This window comes from Trichosurus vulpecula, chromosome 9, assembly GCF_011100635.1.
Source record: "Trichosurus vulpecula isolate mTriVul1 chromosome 9, mTriVul1.pri, whole genome shotgun sequence".
Lineage (NCBI taxonomy): Eukaryota > Metazoa > Chordata > Mammalia > Diprotodontia > Phalangeridae > Trichosurus > Trichosurus vulpecula.
In genome coordinates this window covers 42,746,695-42,766,648 of record NC_050581.1, presented here as the reverse complement: position 1 = coordinate 42,766,648, position 19,954 = coordinate 42,746,695, and the positions used below count along the sequence as shown (strand labels likewise).

Genomic DNA, 19,954 nt, shown 5'->3' with positions numbered 1-19,954 from the left:
CTGTCAGAGGGGTCCATGATGACAGAGAACATAAGAACTCCTCTTCTAAAGAAAAGTATGCACACAAATTGAAACAGTCTTGGGAGATGCATGAACAAAGATCTAGATGGGTTAGATATTGCAAAATATTGTCTGCAGCCAGGGTTTAGATTTCCAAATTTGGGAGTAATGAATGAGCTATATGCAAACAGAGTTGGTGCAGGCAAAAATGGACACTGAGAGGGGATAGAAAGAATGTGACACAAGAATGTCAGTTGTACTTGAATCTAGATTCTAGATTCTAGAGGAAAGTTTGAAAAATCAGCCCCTGAAATACTAAAATAAAGACAAATATTTCTTGTTGCTCTATTTCTAAGTCCTTGAGCATGACTGAAAGAAAGAAAGAAAGGAAGGAAGGAAGGAAGGAAGGAAGAAAGACAGAAAGAAAGGAAGGAAGGAAGGAAGGAAGCAAGAAAGGAAGAAAGAAAAAGGAAAGAAAAAAGAAAGAAAAAAGAAAGAAAGAGAAAGAAGAAAAGAAGGCAGGCAGGAAGGAAGAAATAGCAGATCCCTTAGGAGAAAGATCAAAGCTCCGACCCTGATGAGTCAATACTTGGATAACCCAGCCTTCAACACCCACACAGCCTTAGCTGCCCAAATGGTGACTGAGCTATTCTTGAAAAGAGACAGATCACTGGCCCATCTTATCTGCAGTGGAGTTCACTACCTATCTCTTCACAGCCTTATCAACCCCTCCTTCCACTACAACATTGAAGAGCCTGTGAATATCTCAGGGGTGTGTTATGCAGGATGATATGAAGGCTCGGTGAAAACTCTTTTACAAAGTACTGCTAAGTGAATGACTGAATTGCATGAATCTATCTCTGAGTGCCCCTGAATACAAGATAGCACACATAGTGCCTAGAGTGCTGCATTTGGAATCAGGAGACCTGCCTTTGAATCTCATCTTGGACACTTAACAGCTTTGTGACTCTAGGTAAGGGACTTAGCCTTTCTGAGCCATGGCTTCCTCATCTGTAAAGTGAGAATAATTATACTTGCAGTACCTGCCTCACAGGGCTGTTTTGAGGCTCAAAATAAAGTGCTATTTATGTAAAGCACTATGACAACCTTAAGGACTGCATTAAGTTTTAGATATTATTTTCCCCTGGTGGAATACAAGCTCCTTGAGGGCTGGAATTGATTTGGTTTTTTTTCTTCTTTGTATTCCCAGAGCCTAACGCAGTGCCTTGTATATAGCAGATACTTAATAAATGTTTATTAGATTGAATTAAGACCCATACACCATGAAAACTTCAAAGTCAAATGAACAGGTGGCTTTCCTCCAGGGCTGATCCTGTATCCCGGCCAATTACTTGTTTCTGGGTTCTTTATTTATCTCCATCATTAGTTTTTTAAGAGCTGCTCATTAGTCTATGTAACAAGTGCTTGAAGCACACCAACAGGGAATGTCCAAGAGTCTGTGATTTGGGATTTTAAGGAAGTGTGTTTTGGATGAACTTTATTTCCCAATAGAGAGTTTGGGTAAAGATCTTACTATCTGAGTATTAACACAGAGACAACTAGAAACAAACCTAAGGCTTTGAATCTTTTCCCTGACAATTTTAGCATCTTATGAGCCATGCTTGAATATACTGGCTAGAATTTTTTCTATACAGGATCACACAATTCAAAGGAGCTTTTGAAATCACCTCATCCAACTCCTTCATTTTAAAGATGAGGAAACCAAGGCCCAGGCATGTGAAGAGACACATGATTTTCTCTAAAATGACACCATTAACTGGGGATGCCAATAGTTATCTGGAAATGGACCTAAAGGTCCCTGAATGTGAACCACCTCTGAAATCATAAAAAGCCAACAGTGACAGAGTTGGGAATATCAACTCTGAATGCATGTTCTCCCAGGTAAAATTAGTATCTGGAGGGAGACCCAAGGAGAGATAGTAAGATGTATTAAGTGGCCTCAAAGGACCACAAAATTTTTATCCCGAAACATGGAATTTAAGTCCATTATTTAGATGGCATATGACTTTTATGAGGAGGGTATGTCAACTTCCAAAGAATAAGAAAATTCTCTACATGTGGATGGATCCCCAGGCAGAGTTTCCTGTAATGGCAGAACCTAACTCTTGGTTCCCTTCTGCAATCTCAGAAAAGATCAAACAGAACATGTCACTGTATATAGTGTATATCTAAGAATCTAAGAATCCTGACCCCTGGAAAGAAGCAAGAAGCAAGTGTGCTCCATTGATCCTTTCTTACTTTTAGTTCCTCTAAGATCCTAGATAAGATTTTTATTATCTGTTTTTATGAGGAGAGAGTAGGTATCAGAACAAATACAAGTGTGCCTGGCTAACTTTGACTAGAAGATAAAAGAGATAAGAGATATGAGAGAGTTTTCCCTTACAAAAAGTATTTATAGGTTTCTTTGACTCAGTTTCCCCAGTCAAGCAGATTTCCTGCCCTCTCAAAACTCATCTGAGCATTAAAAATGATCCGTGATGGAAATTATTCTCATCAGTGAAACCTATTTCTTTTTTTTTCAAATGAATTTTATTGGTTACCAGGAGGTGTACTTGTGTACAAAGACATTTGTCATTTTCTGGCTATCTTCTTTTACCTTCCATGATGGTTAAAAAAAAAAAAGAATTCCATAGAGACAGAAAGCCATCTGTCTGGGATGCTCTTCTGCCTGTAGGGAGGGAGATGGACACAGTAATCCTTAGAGGTCCTAAGCAATATTGCTATCTTGGGATTCTATATCCATTTGCTATGTTTCTAACCTGGACAAGTGAGGGGAGGGCAGGCTATCAGTGTCAAAGAGCAAATCCTAGAATACCTTCCTATTGATCTCAAAATCTAAGGAAACCTGTACCTCAGAATCATCAAAACCTTGGAACTAATCATAGAAATAAGAGATAAATGCCATCCTGCTAATTTTCATCTGTCAGAACTAATGGACAACTCTTGCATTTTCAAAATAATTTCTCCTGTTTCCATATGAAAATTCTTCCAAATTCTTGTGTAGCCTTCATGAAATTCTGTCTTTCCTCAAGGTAACTGATCAAGATTATTAAATGAGTTTTTAAAGTAGGAATAAGGGCAGAAAAGGAGAGAAATACAATTGTGTCATAAATCTAGTTCACTGTCCTCTTCTAATGGAGTGAGGTCTCTGAATAATCCCAATAAAACTTGAAATGTGCAGTTGACCTCTCATTTGATATAGCAGAGAGTTCCAATGATCGCTTCTAATTCAGAACACACCCTAATATGTCAGTTAAATTTGACAAAAAGGTAAATTAAAAGGAAAGCCTTCTTTGACAAAAAGATTCACAGTAAGTTTGGCTGAATCACTTTCCCGGTCTGTAAAGCAAGGAGTTGAACTGAGTGATTTCCAAGTTTTCTTCTAGCTCTGAAATTCTGTGTTTTGTATATTTAAAATACAGACCGTATGTTTAAAGCCAAGGACACCTGTTGCGACTTTATACACTGTGGAGGGTGATACTATTTTCACACACACGCACACACACACACGAATATGTTTGGTCTTCTTAAATAATAGGAGCAAAAGTTCTCTTTCCTCCAGAATTGTGATAAAAATCAATTAAGCAGGATTCTTTCCCAACAGTCTCCATATCTCATAAAGGGATAGGGTATGAAAAGATAAATTCCTTGATTCACAACTAGCAAGTATGAATAATTTGAAAAGGGCTCTGGGTGTTCAACATATGAATGCTACCATAAAAGGACATGTTCTCCTCAATACTAGCTGTTCCGCAGAAATGTAATGATAACAAATTCAAAACAAATACCTTGTAGGGAATAACACGCCTATCTCCAAGTGATAATAAAAACATAGGGCTTTACATGGAAAGAATCACAGCATTTTCACGTAGGAAAGAAAACTAAGAAATCTCTGACAGCTAGTCTTTCAGATTTTCATTTATTCACTCACTTATCCATTCAACAAATATTTATTGAGAACCTACTATGTGCGAAGTACTGTGATAGCTATCGGGCATGCCACAAGAATCCACCAGATGAATTCCCTGCCCTAAAAGACTTTACAATCTAATAGGAGAGCTAAGTCACGCACCTAAATAACTATTTACAAATTGTAACATAGCAGTTCCTAAGAGAAATTATGAGTCTGGATAAGGATAAGGTCACTTAAAGTGATATAAAACGAGCATTACTGAGATTATCAGCTTTGGCAGGATAAGGAAGGTTTCACAATGGTGGAGGCAGCTTCCACCCCCATTTATATCTAGTTCACCTCTACTCTCAAACTGTGAAAAGAACACTCCCCTGGAAAAGTACCCAAACTTCTAGTAATTCACAGAAAGCCCATTTATTTTCTCCTCAAAGAGATGCTTACCGATACACATCATACACACGCAAAAATGAGTTATTTAACAGACAAAAGACACTTGGGATTTAGACTTTTCTCCACTAAGCCCTGAGTTAATACAGCCCTGAGAGTAATACAGCCCTATTAAAAAAAAAAAAGTGCATTTTATTCTGAGGAGCTCGAGAAACTTTTACATACTGCCATCTACTGACATTCTTTAACCATGTCTTAGAACTCTTTCACATTGAAAAAAATTATTGTAAAGGGCATTTAAAACACACAAGAGAGGAATAACTCCGTTTCATAGCTGTCTGGCTGGCTCCTGCCTCTGACACTGGCCAATTTGCAATTTAACATAAGCATCAGAACTCTGTAATCAAATCTACACGGATTTCCTAGTCCCGGATATTTTTTTTGGAAGGGAGGTAAAGAGGGGTGAGTCTATTAAACAACTACCGCCTTGAGTTGTTTCCGTAAGTATCAAATTCCTTGTAAGGTGCACAAACTGAGATTTACATAGATGATAAAATAGCCTGGGGGAAAATGTGCTGCATAAATAAATATACTGGATAATAACACTCGGGACCTTGGATGGCCAATTTTCATTACTGGCTGCCTAGAACGTGCACAAAATTGACTGTATATTCTGTTGTCTGGGGATGATCCAACGACTCCATTCCCGTTTTAAAATAGGATTAAAAGGACCATACTGATGGTGCATGATGATGCTTTGAGATTTTGATGAGGCATTTTTTGCACACAGAGAAAGTCAGCCCCGGTGAACACTTTGCTCTTAACTAAAAAAGTTTCCCCAAAGTTATACAAATATCCTCCTTATTACAAGCATCTTAAGGCAGATCCTCAACCCTGGGTCTTGAGTGACAGAGTAAGGGTGACATATGGTGCCAGTCTCCCCCCACCCCAAACTCCCCTCGAACCCCTGTTGTCCACTACTTACAGATATCCTATTGGAGAAGCGGAGAAGGAACTGGAGAATTCGGATCCTGCACAGTTCACAGCTGGGACAGTCCAAATCCCCTCTGTCTCTCCAGCCTCTCTATATAGAGCTGATGTGGGGTGGGAAGGATGGGGCGGGAGAGGGGGAATAGAGAGAAAAGGGGAGGGGGGAGGGGGATGTGGGGGAAGGGTCTAGGTCCAGGATACTGCCCCCTGCTGGGGAGATTTAATGAAGTGACCCCAAGAGCTTTACAAACAGCTGCCAGGAGCGTGATGCTGCGGGGCTGGAGAAGAAGCAGAATGCGTGGTCTGGGAGAGGATCGTGCTGAACAAAGTCTCCAGGTCTAAGCTCCAGGTTGTAGGGAAGGTGCAGAGCGTGGAGAAGAAAAGGTCCTATCTCTTCCCCCCCCTCCCTTTTTTAAATTGCCAAACACTTAGCAGCTGCAAGTACCCTGACTTTAACCTCTTCTTCCCCACTCAGGGGCCAGCGACAGGGGTTCGGGCAAGGATTGGGGCACAGAAAGTGCGGAGCTGGCATCCATCAGTCTGTATCCCACGGTCATGCCTTCTCCTTCCCTCCCCCAAGACCCTCTCCGCGCCCTCCTAAAATATGTATTTCTCACATTCAGCCTACTTGGGGGGAGGACTGAAAAGAAGAGAGGGTGACACTGCTGGGGAGAACATGGTAAGGGGAGAGGATTTTGTATTTTTATAGAATGTGGAGTAAGGATCCCCGGCTTCTAGGAGCCAAGGGCCATTTATAGTTCTGTCCGAAGTCTTTGGGGGAAGGGAAACTTTTCATATTTCGTAGTTTTCTTCCACCACCCAAAACTTCATAGCCACCCACCAAAAAAAAAAAAAAAAAAAAAAACCAACCCTCTGCGGACACACACATAAGCGCGCACACACGTACACACTCCTTGGGCACCCCATAAAAGGAAGAAGAGGGAAAAGCGAGCTGGGAAATTACCAGGGGGCTAGAAAGGGACGGGCAACCCCGGGGAAGAAACCCCGGTCCTTAATATTCTCGTTAAAATTCTTCCCCTACCATTTTCCTCTCAATCAAGGCTGAGGTGACCTCTCTCTCTCCCTCCCCCTTCCACAGCCCCGCCCCAATTGGATGGATAAATATCTCCCAGGATGTGGAGAGTCCTAGGTGTGAGACATCCCAAAAAGGGAAAGCCAAAGTTCCTCCAGGAATTCCCATCAGCTGCATACCGGATACGGGGCTGCCCGCTACCCCTGACTAAATATGGTACCGTGGTAGCATCCCAGCTCCAACGTAGTGCCCTGGAGGGCACTTTGGCATCCACTCTGAGGTTCCCCAACGTACTCTCTTTCCTTTTCCTAGCTTCTCTAGACATTGTCAGGAGAGATGAGGAAAGGGGGTGCAAGGAATCACATCCCACGTAGGTTGTCTCTATGAATGAAAGGGAAACATGAAACAGTTCTTCAGATAACTCTCTTGTTGCTCAGTCATGTCCGACTCTTCCTGACCCCATGAACTATCGCTGTCCCTTGAGTTTTCTTGGCAAAGATATTGGAGTGGTTTGCCGTTTTCTTCTCCAATGGATTAAGACAAACAAAAGTTAAATGACTTATCCAGGGTCACAAGCTAGTGTCTGGGGCGTGATTTCACTCAGATCTTCCTGACTCTATGCCCTGAGTTCTAACTACTAAACCATCTAGCTGCTTTCAGGTAACTCAAGTCACTGCAAACCCCAAATGGGTATCAGGTATTTGAAAGGGTGACTCTGAGGAGTTGCACTGGATTTACTTCATTCTTCCCTTTTCCTGGATATTCACTCTCTCTGCCCCTTCCTGAGCTGTCATAGTAGAAAGGTCAGAGAGAGACCAAGCCTTTCCCTGAAGACCCCAGGGAAATTTGCCTGACAGCTGACTCTGTCCCCCATCCCAAGGGATTTTGCCTATATAGAGTGTGGCTTATCCTTTGGCATAGTGTCCAAGATTTCTTCCCACCCCTCCAGCATAAAGGTTACCTTTTCATTTTAATACACTCTTCCCAGCCCAACCATAAATCCCCCCTACTGTCACAGAAAAGTTAGGGTTAGTTTTAGCTGAGCAAAACAGATGTAAAGCTATTGGGAAAATGATAAATGGTCTTCTGCCACTGAGGCATTTTAACAGCAAGCACACTGTAAAAGGAGTGGAAATTGTCTGTCCCTGGGTTGGAGGATCTGCTAAGAAGATATTTTGTAGCAGGTTTAATACAGTAATGGTGCTGAGCCATGAATACTGTGAGGGAGGGAAACACAAGAATGAAAGAAAACCAGAAAAGAAACAATCAAGAGATTGTAGATTTTTGGAAACATTTGAACTTAGACATCAAGGAACCAATTATTCACTTCCAACTCTGTGAAATTGTGGAGACAGAAGTTGATGCCTCAGAATAAGAATAGATATTTTTGTTTGAAGAATTAGCTTTTCCCTTCCAAATGGTCTTCCGTGTAGGAAATATTGTTGTTAAGAACAAAATGAAAAAAAAAAAAAGCAACCTTGGGACATTAGTAATGGTTACCCTCCTTACAAATTATTTAATTCCTTAAGGGTAGGAATCAGATCTTCTACCTTTTTGATATAATTCTGGTAGTGCTCAATTATGCACAAGTTTTGTTATTGGTTGTTGAGTTGGTTCAGTAGTGTCTGATTCTTCGTGACTCCATTTAGGGTTTTCTTGGCAGAGATACTGAAGTGGTTTGCCGTTTCTTTCTCTAGCTCATTTTGCAGATGAGGAAACTGAGGCAAACAGGGTTAAATGACTTGCCCAGAGTCACACAGCTAGTAAGTGTCTGATGCTAGATTTGAACTCAGAAAGAGGAGTCTTCCTGACTCCAAGCCTGGCACTCTATCCACTGTGCCACCTAGCTGTCCTATGTATAAGTAAGACATTCAATAAATGTTTGATGAATGACTAAATGGATAGATGGAGTTTATCACCACAAAAGGACCGAAGAACCTTTAACAATGTCCTGTTACATCAACTCTAGAAATGATTTTAATCTAATGTCATTTAATTAGATGTTTGCTCAACTTTTTACTTGTTTCTCTTAGCTACTCAGATGACTGAGATTCGCTCTTTAATCACTCGCCAAATAGTTATTATTGAATACCTACTGTGTAGGTATGAAGCATACATATTATGACATTCTGCTTTCAATGAGCTTACAACCCATTAGCATAAACCCACTAGCATAAACCCATTAAAATCTATCTCCCCTTTCCAAATTTGTTTTTTATAAAAATTGAATGTGTCCTGTAATTCATATCATTTTTCAGTGCATGCTTATATATTTTTTCCATTTTGACAATTCTCATATTAGTGTGTGCCCTATGTTTGAAGCAATACATTAAATAAAATCTAATCAATCCAGAACCAGGTTCTAGAAAGTACCATTCTCAAGATGGTTTCACATCTGCCAGAATGTTAATACTGATAGCCGCCCCCAGCAGCATGGTGTTGGGTCAGTTTCAGTCAGGTATGACTTCTCAGTGAAAGATTAAGATGTCCAGGAATATGACTCAGAGCATATTGGCATTGATCAAAACCCTCCCTTTGATTCTTCTTTAGTTGAATATCTCCTGTTTTTACTCTGCTACCCAAAACCTATAACACCCTCTTATTTTTAAGAACATCACAGATTGGACTGACCCATTTCACTTGTCTGTGTACCTTCAAGATTTAATAGTCAAGAAGCTATCAGCTATGGGGCAGAGTCAAGATGGTAGAGTAGGACTAAGAACTCACCTAAACTCTCTCCAATTTCCTTCCCAACAACTTTAAAAATAATGCCTCAAATAGAATTCTAGAGCAGCAGAAACAACAAAAATTTAGGTGAAACAATTTTTCAGCCCAAGGCAACTTAGAAGGTTAGCAAGAAAAGTCTGACTCACTGAAGTGGTGGTTGGCCTGGAGCCTCCAACCCTAGCACTTGCCAGTAGCAGGCCTTGGAGGTGGCTGTATAAGTGGCAGCCCATAGATGGTAAAATTAGTCAGAAAAATTACAGGGATCCTTTGCCAGTGCTGGGTTTAGGACTCTATTGTATCATCCATATGCAATTCTGGGTTACGGTTCCAGGGCAAAGAAGAGTACTAGTGCTTGAGGCTGTGGTGGAACTGTGGCCCTGGTCACAGTTCTGGAGTGGAAAAGAATGCTTGTGGTTAATCACAAGGGAGCAGGGGTCCTAGTCTCATTTCTAAGGCATTAAGAAACACTAGAAATTGTGGGAGAGCTGGGGACCCGGTCACAATTTCAGGGTTAAGAGGAATGCTGCTATTTGTGGCTATAGGGGAACCAGGTCACTTCCTGGCAAAAGAATAGAGCACAGGCCAGGAGAGCAGTGACCATACTTCTCCTTAGATCACACCACCTTGGAAGCGCCAACAACCTACAAGCCCCTAGAACTAACTCTGAAAACAGCAGCATGAAAAATTTGAAGCTTGGGACTGTGTCCCTTCCATCTCAGGAGCAAAGACCAACTTAAACATAAAGTTAAAGTCAAGAAGTAGTCTAGAAAAATGAGCAAATAACAAAAAAGAACCTGACCATAAAGAGTTACTATGGTGACAGTGAAGATCAAGACACAAAGTCAAAAGGACACAACAATGTCTAAAGAGCTACAAGCAAAACGTTAAAGAAAAAGTGTACACTGGACATAAGCCCAACAAGAATTCCTGGAAGAGCTCAAATTTTTTTTTATGAAAAAAATTTTTTTTAATGAAATAATTTTCCTCTGTAGAGGAAAATCTGGGAAAAGAAATTAGAAAGATGCAAGAAAATTATGAAAAGAAAGTCAACAGCTTGGTAAAAGAGGCACAAAAAAAATACTGAAGAAAAGAACTCCTTAAAAAACAAAATTGGTCAGATGGAAAAAGAGGTACAAAAATTCACTGAAGAAAAATCCTTAAAAAGTAGAACTGGGGGGGCGGAGCCAAGATGGCGGCTGGAAAGCAGGGACCAGCTTGAGCTCCCTGCCGAGCCCCTCCAAAAACCTATAAAAAATGGCTCTGAACCAATTCTAGAACGGCAGAACCCACAGAACAGCAGAGGGAAGCAGGGCTCCAGCCCAGGACAGCCTGGATGGTCTCTGGGTGAGGTCTATTCCACACGGAGCTGGGAGCTGGGAGCTGGGAACGGAGGGGAGCAGAGCCCAGCCTGAGCGGTGTGGACCAACAAGACCAGCAACCGGGCAGAGCATGCCCTAACGCCCTGAATCAGTGAGCTGCGGCAGTTATGAGACTTCTCAACCCACAAACACCAAAGACTGCGGAGAAGGTTAGTGGGAAAAGCTGCGGGAGTAGGAGTTCCCGGTTCGGCTTCCAGCCCCGGGGACAGTGGAGGTGGGGCAGCTACAGTTGCTGCTGCTTCTGCCCCAGGCCCACCTGGTGGGAGGAATTAAGTGGTGGATCAGAGCAGGAGTGAAGAGCCTGCTGAAGATCTAAGCCCAGTTAGGGCTGGGGGTTCTTGGGGAAGGAGGAGTGCTGGGGTGACAGAGCTGGCACCTCCCCCCCAAACGTGGAACATAGAACTCGTTAGTCTACAAGCAGTCATACTCCACTGAAAAACTCAAGGGTCAAGTTAGTTGGTTGGAAATATGGCCAGGCAGCGAAAGCACACCCAGATTCAGTCTCAGACTTTGGATTCTTTCTTTGGTGACAAAGAAGACCAAAACATACAGCCTAAAGAAGACAACAAAGTCATAGAGTCTACAACAAAAGCCTCCAAGAAAAACATGAACTGGTCCCAGGCCATGGAAGAGCTCAAAAAGGAGTTGGAAAAGCAAGTTAGAGAAGTAGAGGAAAAATTGGGAAGAGAAATGAGAAGGATGCGAGAAAACCATGGAAAACAAGTCGATGACTTGCTAAAGGAGACCCAAAAAAATACTGAAAAATACACTGAAGAAAACAATACCTTAAAAAACAGACTAACTCAAATGGCAAAAGAGCTCCAAAAAGCCAATGAGGAGAAGAATGCCTTGAAAGGCAGAATTAGCCAAATGGAAAAGGAGGTCTAACGGACCACTGAAGAAAATACTACTTTAAAAATTAGATTGGAGCAAGTGGAAGCTAGTGACTTTATGAGAAATCAGGATATTATAAAACAGAACCAAAGGAATGAAAAAATGGAAGACAATGTAAAATATCTCATTGGAAAAACCACTGACCTGGAAAATAGATCCAGGAGAGATAATTTAAAAATTATTAGACTACCTGAAAGCCATGATCAAAAAAAGAGCCTAGATACCATCTTTCAAGAAATTATCAAGGAGAACTGCCCTGATATTCTAGAGCCACAGGGCAAAATAGAAATTGAAAGAATCCACCGATCGCCTCCTCAAATAGATCCCAAAAAGAAACCTCCTAGGAATATTGTCACCAAATTCCAGAGCTCCCAGATCAAGGAGAAAATTCTGCAAGCAGCCAGAAAGAAACAATTTGAGTATTGTGGAAACCCAATCAGAATAACCCAAGATTGGCAGCTTCTACATTAAGAGATCGAAGGGCTTGGAATACGATATTCCGGAGGTCAATGGAGCTAGGATTAAAACCTAGAATCACCTACCCAGCAAAACTGAGTATCATGCTCCAAGGCAAAATATGGATTTTCAATAAAATAGAGGACTTTCAAGCTTTCTCAGTGAAAAGACCAGAACTGAATAGCAAATTTGACTTTCAAACATAAGAATCAAGAGAAGCATGAAAAGGTAATCAAGAAACAGAAATTGCAAGGGACTTACTAAAGTTGAACTGTTTTGTTTACATTCCTACATGGAAAGAGGACATGTATGATTCATGAGACCTCAGTATTAGGGTAGCTGAAGGGAATATGCATATATATATATATATATATATATATATATATATATATATATATGTGAATGTGTATGTATGTATATATCTATGTGTATATATATGTGTGACACAGGGTGAGTTGAAGATGAAGGGAAGATATCTAAAAGAAATAAAATGAAATTAAGGGATGAGAGAGCAACATATTGAGAGAGGGAGATAGGGAGAGATAGAATGGGGTGGATTATCTCGCATAAAGGTGGCAAGAGGAAGCAGTTCTGTGGGAGGAGGGGAGAGGGCAGGTGAGGGGGGAATGAGTGAACCTTGCTCTCATCAGATTTGGCCTGAGGAGGGAATACCATACATACTCAGTTGGGTATCTTACCCCACAGGAAAGGAGAGGGAGGAAGATAAAAAAAAATAAAAGGGGGGGATGATGGAGGGGAGGGCAGATGGGAGTGGAGGTAATCAAAAACAAACACTTTGGAAAGGGGACAGGGTCAAGGGAGAAAATTCAATAAAGCGGGATGGGTTGGGAAGGAGCAAAATGTAGTTAGTCTTTCACAACATGAGTATTGTGGAAGGGTTATACATAATGATACACATGTGGCCTAGGTTGAATTGCTCAACTTCTTAGGGAGGGTGGGTGAGAAGGGAAGAGGAGAGAGAATTTGGAACTCAAAGGTTTAAAATCAGATGTTCAAAAACAAAAAAAAAGTTTTTGCATGCAACTAAAAAATAAGATACACAGGCAATGGGGCGTAGAAATTTATCTTGCCCTACAAGAAAGGAAGGGAAAAGGGGATGAGAGGGGAGGGGGGTGATAGAGGGGAGGGCTGACTGGGGAACAGGGCAAGCAGAATATATGCCATCTTGGAGTGGGGGGGAGGGAAGAAATGGGGAGAAAATTTGTAATTCAAACTATTGTGAAAATCAATGCTGAAAACTAAATATGTTAAATAAATAAATTTAAATTAATAATAAAAAAATAAAATTAAAAAAAAAAACAAAAAAAAAAGTAGAACTGGCCAAATGGAAAAAGAGGTACAAAAGCTCACTGAAGAAAGTTATTTCTTAAAAATTAGAATTGGGCAAATGGAAGCTAATAACTCCATGAGACACCAAGAAAGAATAAAAATGGAAAAAATGAACAAAGAAAATGTGAAATATCTCATCAAAAAACAACTGACCTCGAAAATAGATTGAGGAGAAATCATTTAAGAAATTTTGGACTACCTGAAAGCCATGATAAGAAAAAAGAGCCTAGACATCATCTTTCAAGAAATTAATAAGGAAAACTACTCTAATATCCTGGAACCCAAAGGCAAAAGAGAAATTGAAAGAATTGAAAATTAAGAGGTGAGATAAAAGGATGCCATAAGAGAAGGAGTGAGAGATAGGAAGAATGGGGAAAATTATCTCTCATAAAAGAGGTATGCAAGGCAGAGCTTTTATAGTGGAAGAGAAGATAGAAGTGGTGTCAAATAATGCTTGAACCTTACTCTCATCAGAATTGGCTCAGAGGGAATAATATGCACACTCAGTTGGATATAGAAATCTATCTCACCTACCAAGAAGTAGGAAGGGAAGGGGATAAGAGAAGGGAGGGGGCTGATAGAAGGGATAATAGATTAAAGTGAGAAGCAAAACAGAATTTTGAGGAGTGACAGCATAAAAAGAAAAAAAAGGATAAACAGGGAATAGAATGGATGAAAATACAATCATTGTAACTGTTAATATGAATGGGATGAATCACTCATAAAATAGAAGTGGATAGCAGAATGGATTAGAAACCACAATCTAACAATATATTGTTTACAAGAAACACACTTGAAACAGAGACACACACAGAGTAAAAATAAGGGGCTGGAGCAGAATCTATTAGGCTTCAGCTGAGGTTAAAAAAAAAAAAGGAAAAAAAGCAAGGATAGCAATCACGATCTCAGACAAAGCAAAGGCAAAAATAGACCTAATTAAAAGAGATAAGCAGGGAGGCTACAATTTATTAAAAGGTACCCTAGACAATGAAGTACTATCAATAATAAACATGTATGAATCAAATGGTGTAGCATCTAAATTCTTAAAGGAAAAGTTAAATGAATTACGGGAGGAAATATAGTAAAACTACAATAGTGGAGGACCTCAACTTTCCCCTCTCAGAACTAGATAAACTTAACCATAAAATAAGCAAGGAAGAAATTAAGGCGCTGAATAGAATTTTAGAAAAGTTAGATATGATAGACCTCTGAAGAAAACTGAATGGGAATAGAAAGGAATATACCTTTTTCAGCAGTACATGGCAACTTCATATAACAAAATGCAGAAAAGCAAAAATATTAAGTGCATCCTTTTCAGATCATAGTTCAATAAAAATTATATTCAATAAAGGGCCATGGAAACACAAGTTAAAAATTAATTGGAAACTAAATAATCCTAAGGAATAAGTGGATAAAAGAACAAATCATAGAAACAATAAATAATTTCACAAAAGAGAATGACAAAATGAGACAACATGCCAAAATTTATGGGATGCAGCCAAAGCAATTCTTAGGGGGAAATGCCTATCTCTAATATTTACAATAATAAAATCAAAAAAGAGCAGATCAATGAATTGGGCATGCAACTAAAAAACTGGAAAAAGAACAAATTGAAAATCTCTAATTAAGCATCAAATTGGAAATCCTGAAAATCAAAGGAGAGTTTAATAAAATTGAAAGAAGTCCCTTGAGCTAAAAATTAAAACTAGGAAATGGTTTTATGAAGCAACCAATATATAAACCACTGGTTAATTTGATTTTAAAAAAAGAAAGAAGAAAACCAAATTTCAGCACCAAAAGTGCAAAGAGCGAATTCATCACCAATGAAGATTGAAGCATATTGTACTAGAAATGCTAGCTATAGCAATAAGAGAAGAAAAAGAAATTGAATTAGAATAGACAATGAGGAAACAAAGCTATCATTCTTTGCAGATGATATGACAGTATACTTAAGAGAATCAACTAAAAAAACTAGTGGAAATACACCTGTCAGATTGGCTGACATGACAGAACCAGAAAATTACAAATGCTGGAGATGTGGGAAAATTGGAATACTAATGCATTGTTGGTGGAGTTGTGAACTGATCAAACCATTCTGGAGAACAATTTGGAACTATGCCCAAAGGGCTATGAAAATGTGCTTACCCTTTGACCCAGCAATACCACTTCTAGGGCTGTGTCCTAAAAAGGTCACACAAATGGGAAAAGGACCCACATGTACAAAAATATTTATAGCAGCTCTTTTGTGGTGGCAGAGAATTGGAAGTTGAAGGGATGCCCATCAATTGGGGGATGGCTGAACAAGTTGTGGTATATGAATGTAATGGAATCCTATTGTGCTATAAGAAATGATGAGCAGATGGACTTTGGAAAGACATATATGAACTGATACTGAGGGGAGCAGAACCAGGAGAACATTGTACACAGTAACAGACACATTGCGTGATGACTAACTTTGATAGATTTGGCTCTTATCAGCAGTGCAAGGTTCTAAGTGAGACAACTTCAAAAGACTCATCACGGAAGATGCTATCCACATCCAGAGAAAGAATTACAGAGTCTGAATGCAGATTGAAGCAAACTATTTGCTCTCTCTTTTGTTTTGTTTCTTCTTTCTTGTGGTTCATTCCATTGGTTATAATTCTTCTTTGCAACATGACTAATGTGAAAATATGTTTAATGTAAATGTATATGTAGAGCCTATATCAGATTGCATGCTGTCTTGGGGAGGGAAGGAGGGGGAAGAGAGGGAGGGAGAGAAAATTTGGAATTCAAAAGCTTGTGGAACTGAATGTTGTAAACTAAAAATAAATAAATTTTAGAAAAAAACTAATGGAAATAATAACTTCAGCAAAGTTGCAGGATATAAAATAAACCCATATAATCAGTATTTCTATATGATGCCACCAAAATCCAGCAGGAAGAGATAGAAAGAGAAATTCCTTTAAAAATAACTGCAGGCAATATAAAATACTTGGATGTCTACCTGCTATGACAAGCCCAGGAACCATATGAACACAATTACAAAACACTTCATACAAAGTCAGATCTAATCAATTGGAGAAATATTAATTACTCATGGGTAGGCTGAGCCAACATAATGAAAACGACAAAATGACAAAAATTAATTCTAAATTAATTTATTCAGTGCATACTAATCTAATTGCCAAAAAAATTGTTTTAGCAAGCTAGAAAAAAATGATTTAACACAATTCATCCAGTCTTAAGAACAAATGGTCAAGAATATCAAAGGAAGCTATTTTTTTAAAATGTGAAAGAAAGCGGTCTACCTATACCAGATTTCAAACTGTATCATAAAATGGGAATCATCCAAACAATCTGGTACCAGCTAAGAAATAAGAGTGGCGGATCAGTGGACTAGATTAGGTACACAATATACAGTAGTAAATGACCACAGTTACCTAGTGTTTGACAAACTCGAAGATCCAACTTTTGGGGAAGAACTCACTATTTGACAAAAATTGACAGGAAAACTGGAAAGCAGTTTGGCAGAAACTAGGTATAGACCAACATCTCACACCATATACCAAGATAAGGTCAAAGTGGATTCGTGCTTTAGACATAAAGGGTGATATAATCAAATTAGGGAAGCCTGGAAAATTTTACTCGTCAGATTATAGATAGGGGAAAATTTTATGACCAAACAAGAAGAGTGCATCATCGGATATAAATTGAGTAATTTTGATTATACTAAATTTAAAAGGTTTTGCATAAACAAAACCAATGCAGCCAAGATTAGAAAGATGGCAGAAAACTGGAAAAAAATTTTATAGCAAGTTTCTCTGATAAAGGCCTCTTTTCTCAAATATATATAGAATTTAGTCAAATTTATAAGAATATATGTCATTCCCCAACTGATAAACAAAGAAAGGATATGAACAGGCAGTTTCCAGAAGAGGAAATCAAAGCTATCTATAGACATATTTTAAAAGTCTAAATCACTATTGGAGAAATGGAAATTAAAATGATTCTGAAGTGCCACCTCGTACCTATCAAATTGGCTAATATGACAGAAAAGGAAAATGACAATGTTAGAGGGTGTGTGTGAAAATTGGGACATTAATGCACTGCTGGTACAGTTGTGAACTGATCCAACAATTCTGGAGAGCATTTTTGGAACTATACCCAAAGGGCTATAAGATTGTGCATATCCTTTGACCCAGCAATACCATTACTAGTTCTGTCTCCCAAAGAGATAAAAAAAAAAAAAAGGAAAAGGCCTTAAAATGTACAAAAATATTTGTAGCAATTCTTTTTGTGGCAGTGAAGAATTGGAAATTGAGATGCCCATTAATTGGGGAATGGCTGAACAAGTTGTGGTATGACTGTGATGGAAGACTATTGTATTATAAGAAATGATGAGCAGGATGCCTTCAGAAAAACCTGGACTTACATGAACTGATCTAAAGTGAGCAGGCACAGAACACTGAACACAACAGCAATATTGTGTGATGACCAACTGTGAAAAACTTTGTTGTTCTCAGCAATACAAAGATCCAAGACAATTCTGAAGGAGGACTTAGGATGAAAAATGCTATTCACCTCCAAAGAAAGAACTGATGGAGTCTGAATGCAGATTGAAGTATACTTTTTTTAACTTTCTTTTTTTGAGGGGGGTGGGGTGTGGGCTTTCTTTTGTAACATGGCTAATATGGAAATGTTTTGCATACCTGCACAAGTTTTTATCAACTTGCTTGCCTTCTCAAGGAGGGGTTAGAGGATGGAGAGAAGGAATTTGGAACTCAAACTTTCAAAAAAATGAATGTTAAAATTTATGTGTAATTCAGACAAAAATAAAACATTCTGGAAACTAATTATCAGCACTCAGATCCATCTATCCTAAGAGTTGTAGAGGAGTCGTCTGGGCTCTTTAGAAATCAGTAACATATACTTAACGAGCCAGAAATCTTGCTTTCAAAAAATGCTCCTGTTCAGTCTGCAGTAGATCCCTAGTACTTCCATATTGTTAATACTTGTTTTGTAAATGCTTTTGGCCAAGTCACCTAACATCTGTTTCCTCAACTATATAAAAAAAAAAGGTGGGCCTAGATTAGATGGCTTTTGAGATCTCTTCCAGTTTTAGACCTATAATCCCATGTTTACTTAATAAGTGATGACTTACCCTAACATTACAGCAATCCAGGTTATCTCCAAATATCATATCACAAAATCTTATGACAAAATTAGCTTAAATTCACTTTAACAATTGATAAATGACACAAAACCAAATGACAATAAGGTGACGACACCTAAGAAGTGATTAATACTAGCTTATTGACTGTTTAAAAAGCAGTTAGGAATTAGTCCTTTATTTATACCCTTTTAAAATCAAAAGGTACTTTATTCTATGACTGTAAAAGTGACATACAAATAAACTTATCTCTATATGCAGGTCCCAAACCTGTTGATTTGTCAGACTTAAACTTCTCATAATTCTAAAACCCCGCCTTTGCTACCAGTTCATTCTCCATCTTCCTTAAGTGTTTAGTCTTGACTTTTTCCTTATTTCCTTTTGGGTATCCTTTGTAATCAATTTTTCTTCCCATTAATCCTATATATTCTTGAGAACTGCTAAAACCTCTGCCTACTAAAAACCACCAATGCTTTATTAATAAAAAGGCTTCATGATTGTGGTGAGCTGATTATAAACAGTCTTTTGTATAGTTAACATCTCTTCCCTTGAGATGTAGTCTTCCTTTTAGTGTCTTATGCATTTTTCTATCCTAAAAACAGGATCTCATTTAGGTAAAGACTGCTTGGTGCCAACTATTATCAACATAGCAAATAATTTTAGTAGCCATCATTAAGGTGAGTAGAAATTCATGTAAAGAATTAGGAAAGGCACCACATCTCCCAGTTCTGGTTCTTGCTTCAACAGTGTTTGGACGGAACAGATCTGGGGTCACCAGCTCCCCTCGGTTTTGAACTTCACCTTTCTGCAGTCCGTCAGCCCCTGGGACCAGCCGACCCCCGCCTCCGGGACCAGCCGCCTCCTCCCTTCACCGACGGTGCCATGAGCTCTAGCTCCCAGATCCGCCAAAACTTCTCCTCTGAGGCCAAGGCCGCCATCAACCGCCTGGCCACCCTGTACCTGCAGGCCTCCTACTCCTACCTGTCCCTGGGTTTCTATTTCGATTGGGACGATGTCGCCCTGCCTAGGGTGTCACGTTTTTTCCGTGAGCTGGCGAAGGACAAACACGAGGGTGCCGAGCACCTTATGAGGCTTCAGAACCAGCATGGGGGCCGTGTCCTCCTCCAGGCTGTGCAGAAACCTGCCCAAGATGAATGGGGCCGCAGCTTGGATGCCATGCAGGCTGCCCTGAACCTGGAGAAGGACCCGAACCAGGCCCTCCTGAAGCTGCATGCCCTGGGCTCGAGCCAAGGGGATCCACAGCCCTGTGACTTCCTGGACAGCCACTACCTGGGTGAGGAAGTAAAGCTTCTGAAGCGCTTGGGCAACCATCTGACCACCCTGCACCATGTTCAGGTGGACCCCCAATCCGGGCTGAGCCTGAAGCATGACTAGGGGGAGCGGCCTGGGCAGGCAGCCCCAAGGCCGAACCAAGAATGCCCACAATAAAGCTAGCTGCTCACCCAGCAACAAAAAAAAAATTAGGAAAAAAAGTTAATCCATATAATCATATGACTGGGCTTAAGGGGATCCCGGAATGATAAAATGTAGCCAAAATCTAGTTTAGAGTTATTCCAAAATAGCGTATAACTTCACATGAGAACGGTCACCCAAATGTCTTTTTAAACAAAGCTGACACAAAAATTACAAAA

The 19,954-nt window shown here is 39.6% G+C and overlaps 2 protein-coding genes across 3 annotated transcripts in view; one reads left to right on the top strand and one right to left on the bottom strand.

The window, feature by feature from the left end:
- Nucleotides 1-5,387, bottom strand: part of MYH11 (myosin heavy chain 11) — a 118,724-nt gene extending 113,337 nt beyond the window's left edge. Inside the window, exon 1 of one of the 2 annotated variants that reach the window (XM_036737868.1) lies at nucleotides 5,307-5,387. The gene's annotated coding sequence lies outside the window, so the exon portion shown is untranslated. The remainder of the gene's footprint in view (nucleotides 1-5,306) is intronic. The other variant, XM_036737870.1, reaches the window with a different exon arrangement.
- A 13,792-nt stretch (nucleotides 5,388-19,179) lies between these two features.
- Nucleotides 19,180-19,697, top strand: LOC118832091 (ferritin light chain-like). The gene has a single exon (XM_036739537.1). The coding sequence runs from the start codon at nucleotides 19,185-19,187 to the stop codon at nucleotides 19,695-19,697; it is 513 nt and encodes a 170-aa protein (XP_036595432.1). The 5' UTR covers nucleotides 19,180-19,184.
- Nucleotides 19,698-19,954: the final 257 nt, after the last annotated feature.